The 7,755-nt window shown below is 42.6% G+C and overlaps 1 protein-coding gene across 1 annotated transcript; it reads right to left on the reverse strand.

Moving 5' to 3' along the window:
• Positions 1–494: 494 nt before the first annotated feature.
• Positions 495–7,736, reverse strand: TSN (translin). The gene is made up of 5 exons (XM_009585331.1): positions 7,602–7,736; positions 3,212–3,308; positions 2,269–2,384; positions 1,460–1,539; positions 495–1,090 (listed from the first exon to the last, which is right to left on the reverse strand). The coding sequence occupies exons 3-5, from the start codon at positions 2,306–2,308 to the stop codon at positions 854–856; spliced, it is 357 nt and encodes a 118-aa protein (XP_009583626.1). The 5' UTR covers positions 2,309–2,384; positions 3,212–3,308; positions 7,602–7,736; the 3' UTR covers positions 495–853.
• Positions 7,737–7,755: the final 19 nt, after the last annotated feature.

The following is a 7,755-nucleotide window of genomic DNA, read 5'->3' on the forward strand; positions in this document are numbered from 1 at the left end:
TCTCTATTCAGAAACCTTGGTAGTTTAAAAAAAAAAAAGTTACACTGAGTTTTCAAGGCAAATGATCATATTAAAACTCAACATTTACTCATGTGAGTAAAACAAATACCAGCCCATGAAAGCAGATGTTTGAGAAAACCTCACTCTCCCTGGTAATAGAAATCTTGGAGGAAAGGAAGAAACGAGAAGAGAGAGAGGTAAAGATATGTGGCCGGGTGCAATACGCCAGTTCCAATGGAGAAGTTCTCAGGAATATTTTCACTAATTTCTCAACTAAGGGGGACACATTAACTAAAGCCATTTAAAAGGATCTGGTTAATAAACAGTTTTGCAAATCTGTTCAACTTACTGACATAGGTGAAAATTTAACAAACAAAAAGGCAAAAAAAAAAAAAATCAGTGTCTTAAAAAGAAAGTATAGATATTTACACACTGTGTTTTTTAAAACATCACACGTATTTGTGCTGAGCTGCGTGCTGCGCACACGTCTTTAAAGGCGTGTGAGCAGAGACAGCTGAAGCACATCGCTGCCAGAGCAGTGAAGCAACACCACAGAACTAATGAGGACTTCGGCTCATGGGAGTTACTGACTACTATTGCTGCTGTGCACAGAACGGCACCGTGTGTTTTGACAGAGGAATTCCACTGGAAACAGAGAGCCTCCTGCCCTAATCTAGACATGATTTTACAAAACATTTCAAGATCTAACACCCGTACTACACCTTTTGTAAGAAAATAGAGAGCAGCTTTCAGCTGCAGTTCTTCTAAACTACTGTAGGAAGGCTTCGCTAGCATGCTTCCTAAATTGGCAACCATCTGAGGTAATCAATGATGCTGTTAAAATGAGCATCCTTCATTTCTCTCCACCCGCACCAACTGTTGCCTCCTTATTGAGTCCTCTGATCGACAAGTCGTAAACCACTTCCTCAATTTTCTTGACATCGTATTTCAGGCCATCATAACGTTTCCTCAGGGAGTCATTCTTCAGGTTGAGGAGACGGAAGCCGGAATCCAGCTCGTTGATAAAAGTTGAGATGCGGAGAGGGCGAGAATAGTCACCAGCCGTGACGCTGTTCACTGCCAGTCTGGCCTATGAGGGGAAGACACACAGGAGAACACCAGCAGAGGAACCCACCCAAATCACGTCACTATTCCCATCAGTTACTTTACCACGTGAAGCAGTTTTGGCCCAGGCAGTCAGATTATTTATACTTAGATCTACCTTCTTGTTGACCGTAATCCTGGATTTTCAATCAAGCAACTAGTTTAAATCTTAAAATATCAGTGAGGAACAACTCTGGCATACAGAGAGGCAGCTTACTACAAGTTCAGATCAAGGTGTTGTGTATATCATAACTTCCAGGAACAACTTGGGAAAGTTAGAAAACACATTACTTTCCTTTTTTTTTTCTTTTTAGGTCAGTTTCAATCCAAATATATGCATGAATATCTTCCTTACCAGCTCACTGGCGAGAGTTAATACACCAGAAAGATAGTCTTCAATGTCCAGGTGAAAGCCCCGCTCTCGATCAGCTTCAACTAAGATGAAAAACAGAGTGGTAATCAGGTGGTACTGAACATGAGCAAAACCTGCGAGTTGAAATTGCATTTGTTTACTGGAGCTAATTTGAAATATCAAATTTATGAAATATTATTAAAAAATAAACGCCAGTCTTTTCCTGTATATGATGTAATTACTGCCTCTTCTCAGTGTTTTGATTTAGCATCTCGTACATCCTCAACTGGAGTGCAATACTTGGGTTATTATTATTATAACTGGACAGGTTATAATTGATCCAACAGAATAACTGAATTTACATCCATATACAGGAGAGGGATCTGTAGTCGTTTTTTAGAAAAATATTTCCCTGATTTTTTTTTTTGAATCCTTTGCTCTGGGAGGACACAATTCTCTTACAGCATAAGAATTTAATCTGTTTTCCACACTTTTAAACACCACAAGCAAAAAGTGAGGAAAAATAAGCTCGCATCTTTGTATTATTCTTTTAGTAGATTTATGAAATTTGAATGAATTATCTGCATTGATGAAGAACTTATTAATGAATAAATACTTTTGTTCACATTAGGTTTGCTGATTTCCACCTTCTAAAAGAATTTGTTGTTTATATAATGAAATCAAATACCAGATAAATTTTGGAACCTCTTTCTTGGGAAGAAATGAAGTTCTGCTGTTTCCCTGTACCTCTGAAAGCTACAACGTCTGAAAACATCACAAGCTTTTTCTCTTCAGTTACAACATTAACTTACTCCCAAGTATTTCTGCAACAGCTTCTCGGGTCACTAACATTTCTGACTCCAAGTAGACTACAAATGCTGCCAGAAACACCAACCGCTGAAGCACAAACCTCCAGTGCTCATGAAATCTGTTGAAGAAAACACAAAGTCAAGGTATAAAAAAATAACATCTATTACTGGAGAGTTAGGCAACAAGCTTATGTTATGTATACATTATGTTTTCCACCTTTACACATAGCACTTTGCAATATTTTTGGCTTATCAAAACGACACCAGCTTCAAGACATCTCCTTGGCACTCCAGAACTTCACCCCCAGGACACTACGCCGGACGCTAGCATTTGCTCACACCTCTCACACACCTACTCTGTTCACGGAGTTTTTCAGGTTGTCGTGCCCACAAGACAACCAGGGCTTTCCCTCCCATCTTCCCTCAGATGACAAGATTTGAGCTGACAAGATTCTTGTTCTTTGAAATGTTCTTGCTAGACACTGTCCCCTTCTGGCAGCAACAAAACACAAAGGTGACAACTTCATTTGGTACCTGCAGTATCAAACAGCCATTTCATGACAGATTTAGGGCTCTGTTTTCAGAAATGCCCCAAACCTAACTTAACTGAAATTAATGGAGCAGCAAACGCTCTGCTCCCAGAAACCAGGGTAGCTCCAATAGAACATCAATTTCTTACACTTTCCTTTTTCTTTTTTAAAAAAGCTTCTAGAAAAAGAATTAAATACTGGATATTTTTTAGTGAAAAGTTATAAATAGAGTGTTTGAGCAAAAGCATTTTTTATCTATGCTGATAAAACCCTGACAGTTCTCTACCATAATCTACTTTTCAAACAGAAAGAAGCATTGGGCCCATAAACCTTTAAATCATTCTTCCAAAGTAATGATGCCAAACACGCCCAGGGAATTTCCATATCCATGTCTGGCTGCGTGTGATCCTGCACACCTGTAATACTGATCAGCGGGAAACTTGGTCTTCAGGGATTCCAGCTGTGTTCTCACTGTACCAAAGTGCTCACGAGCCTTCTGACATTTCTTTGGTACTGAAAAAGAAACAGCGCAACATTCAGTACTTGACAGAGAACAGGGTTTTGTAAACAGAGAGTTTTCTAGTCTAGACAGCGCTATTTATGCTCCTTTGTTGACCAAGAGTCTACTGACATTCAGAATCAATCTAAGAAATACTCATTGTCGCACCATGAGTCACACAGGTAGAGGAGAAATACTCCTGAGCTCTGGGCTGTCTAATCTGCTCTAGTCCTTCCTTAGTTTTGAACTTGAGCCAAGATGCCCCAATGTTATTTAAGAATCACTGCTAATCATGACTAATTACTGTTGCTATAAAACTTATGTCATGGATGAAGAACCCATTCTGTAATGAGCACTGACAGAAGAAAACACTGGAAAGGTCACACAGCCTACAGACCAAGAGGCTACAGGGGATACAAACGGACGGAGGCAGGAACGGAGGAACATAAACACCACATTGACTCTTGTCTATGGAACAAACCTACAAGCAACGGAGCCTGGTGACATGCTGAGCAGGGTGCCAAAGCAATGCTGAAGGAGAGACGACAAGTAGAGATGGAGGAAGGCTGAAAAAGGGCGAACAGACCTCATCTGAGGTAGTAGAGGGACAATTTCCTTCAAGGGACTGTAAATGTAGAAAAGCTGAGACTATGGCATCTGATATGGGGGGCAAGGGAGGAAGTCAGCAAGAGCAGTGACACGGTTAAAGCCCCATGCTACAAGCCCACCCACGCAGCAGCACTCCGGAGTGGCAGGGCTACGGGTGGCACTGCAGGAGGAAGGACGCACCAGAGATCAGGCATGAGCCGGTAACGGGACATTTTTAGTTTTAGCTGTGTGGATGGAGCAAGAGAAAGGGGCGGCCGGTTGGGCTGCACAGGTGTTATAGAGAGAAACAAGATGTTCTGGAGAGTGCCCTAATGCACTTGTTTAGAAGAAAAAGCAACAACCAGATCACAAGCAACAGAACAGCACTGCACACAGCAGCTGGCCCCAAAGAAAGCACACACACCAAGCAGTGCCACCAAACGACTCGTACAATCAAAGGAAAGGCAACTTTTCTTTCTCCATTTTAAAATCTTACAATTTTTTTTCTTATCAATCAGAGTTAAGTTAGATGAAGTGCAACATCCCTTCAGGAAACTGCATTTCCTGCTTTCAAGTGATGTATTTGAAGAAACTGGGTTTCAGCCTGTCTAATGTATGTTACACCTCTGCAGAGAAATGGTCTCCTGTTTACGCACCACCCGCTGCCACCTCCCATTTATTGATACGAGTTACAGCCACACTGCACCCGCAGTACCACGGCCCGACAGAACTAATGAAACCAGTACTTCTTAACTGCAGCCTTCTCAGAAATCCCGGCCACGACCCAAGGCAGGCAGAAGATCAACCTGACAGGCTCTCCTGCATCTTGATGTGTAGAAGCTAACAATATTTAAACAAGATCCATAGAAGCCAAATCTGAAAGCTGTGATGAATGATTTTTATCAAACAAGCCCTACTAGGAGTCACTCAATGTGTTTAAAAACTTTTTTCAATTATTAAAACATCAATTCCATGTAAAAAACCAAAAGAGCACTTAAAAATAAAAGCTTCAGGAAGCAGAAGGTGAAGGTGCTCCGTGTGGCAGCCAGAATGAAGGAAACATGTGAAGCTCACTGACAGCTGCCCTTTGAACACCACCCTCAAACTATGGTGTCCGCCTTGGTCGTGTAAGCCATCATGTGGCAGTTGGGGACAGAGTAAGGAATAAATTTGCATTTTGGCTTCTGCCAGAGGAACCTGTGACAAAAATAAACCATCTTTACTGTAAAGTTTCAGTGCCCAATGATACACGCATAACCTCCCAACTTCAAACTATCCTCGTGCATCCTTGGATGTCACCACTGATGTTTTGCTAAACTTAACACGACGTGCTTCAAGGGCAAAGACACACTAAGTTGACTTTCAGCCTCTGAAGACCCTGCCTGTCACTCAGACTCATGTCAGCTAACAGCAGGCTGCAGCGCACGCTGCCCTGAACAGCTTTCTGAGTAGTTCTCAAACTCCATTTTGGACAGGGAGCAGAGGAAGCTGAGAGAGAGATCCTCTAGCCCTGTTCTGGAGGCTGACGGCCTGAGGCTCTGCTGGTTTTCCTTCCCTTCCCCACAGCTGAACAAAGGCTATGACTGAAAGTGCTTACCCCACAGCTAAACACAGCCTCGTGCTCGGTGCAGAGAGAGACCACAGAGAAGCCGGCACTGTGAAACGGCTGCTGTCTGTGAGTAGGTGGCTGCCCCACAGTAAAAGAGGTCAGATGAAAAACTCAATGAAAACAGGTTTAGCCAAGAGGTATTTTAAGTCCCCGGAGAACAGACGAAAGGCATTGTGCAAGATAACATTTTAAATACCACTGACTGGTACAGGAAACTTCCAACTATCCCGAAGTTCGATTAACAGAGCTCACGCTACCCCTTACCCTTCTCTTTGGCAGGATGGATTCCTCAGCCTGGTGCAAATCCTTTCCCTGTTTTTACTGGCTCTCTGTTGTCTCCTTGAGTTTTCATCACTCTACCTCAATTGCTGATGCAAGAATAATTACGAAGGATCAACCAGCAGGCTGCGGGAGACAGTTGTCTCCCACTTAGGCTGGCACAAGGGAGGAGGCACAATAAGCAACACAGCTTCTGTTGGCAGCAGCACCAGCTTAAACCACCCACAGCAATACAGCTGCAGTCACCAAGCATCATTAGTAACTCCTTCACCTGTGAACTTGTAGTAATTAATAGTATTTTTGCTTTTTTATTAATTCGTTATTAGTTTATCTAGTTTATCATTTAATATTTTTATAGTTCAATATAGTTTATTAATAGTTTTTCTTACAGCTTGGAATAAATAAATAAATATAAAGCTAAAAAATCTTGATGGTATGAAGTCTAGCCAGAACTCTGTTGCAATGGACAATCCTCTCTTTCATAGTTACAAGAATCATCATTTAACCCTTTTTAATCTACTCAGGAAGAATCACTCTAGTTTCTTAGTAAAAACGTGGTACTGACTCAACCAACAAGATGCTGTAATAAGCCAACAGCCATTTAAGCGCACTACACTGCAGAACTACAACCATTATCCAATGAAACTGTAGTCTAAATATGGGACATCTGACAAGTGCTATTTATCCCCTCAACAATCCTTCTGTTAACTGGCATTATATTATTCTGCTGTAAACCTTTATTAATCTAAATGTTTATTGACTTTATTATGCTCGTAACTGATGATAAACTGACAGGTCTATTATCATGAGTTAAATCCTAACCTATTAAGCATGCATTCACTATCTTTGATATTACAAGAATTATAAGCTGAGGGTTTTGGGTGGGTTTTTTTTGTTGTTGGTTTTGGTTTTTTTTTTTTTTTTTTTACTTTAACTATTCCAAATCTCTTCTCAAACTCTGCAAGTGCCAGAACCAGCTCTCTCCTGGAATTAAAAGTCAAGTGAAAATACACTGAGCCACACACAGCTCTCTACTAATAAATGCTGGAAAGCAACCCCTGAAGTTGATACCCACGCAAAACAACCATCACAATATCCACGGGTTTACTCAGCTTAGAAAAATGAGTATATGCTTCATAAATTAGCCAATTAGCACTAATTTTTAGCACTGCCAGATTTCCTAAGTAGGTGGGAGTTGCACTTGCCAGCAGAGGTCAAACCTCAGGTGTCGCACGTTGCTAAACACGTACCCTCTCGGAGACCAGAGAAATCCCAAGCCTCCAGCTCCAGCAGGAGCGTGCTGGTGAACGTCATCGGGCTCGTAACAACCCGCCAGCTCTGCACGTGAACAAAACAGCAGCCCGTGAGCTAATGCTTCTATTTACCTTCAGAGGGTGGCCTGCCAGATTCCTCCCCTTCCCAAATTCTCTTAAAAGTTTCCAGGAAAGTCAGAAGGGCTGCTGCTTCTCAGGAGATATTAATTGACTTGAAAAAGTAGCTTTTAATTGAAAGCAAGGAACCAGGCTAGCTACAACCTCAAAAATAGGAGAACAATTCCAGTTTTCACTCAAACGTACATCAGGGACAGCTCCTGCTCTATCAGTCTTTGAAAATTCCCTGTATATTTTGGAACATTAAGCAGACTTTATACACACACACACACACAGAGAGTCAGTCTCATACAAACCAGTCCCCATCTCCCGCAACACCCTGAACACTCCCCAGAGCATCACAGCTTTTTGGGGGGTGGGGTGAAGAGGTGAGGAAGGAGATACAGACACAACGGCCCCACAGGTCCTGTTAGACCTGAGGGCGGCCGTGCGGGACTCACTGTGCTGGAAGCCGGCTCCCTGGTGCACGCCCTGCAGCAGCGTGAGGATCTCCCGGGCCGTCTGCTCCAGCGCCTGCACCTCCTTCCGGATCTCCTGCGGACACAGGCCGCCGTCAGGAGAGGCGCCGCGCCCGCCCGGCCCCGGCCCCGGCCC

Source organism: Fulmarus glacialis, unplaced genomic scaffold, assembly GCF_000690835.1.
Source record: "Fulmarus glacialis isolate BGI_N327 unplaced genomic scaffold, ASM69083v1 scaffold47119, whole genome shotgun sequence".
Classification (NCBI taxonomy): domain Eukaryota; kingdom Metazoa; phylum Chordata; class Aves; order Procellariiformes; family Procellariidae; genus Fulmarus; species Fulmarus glacialis.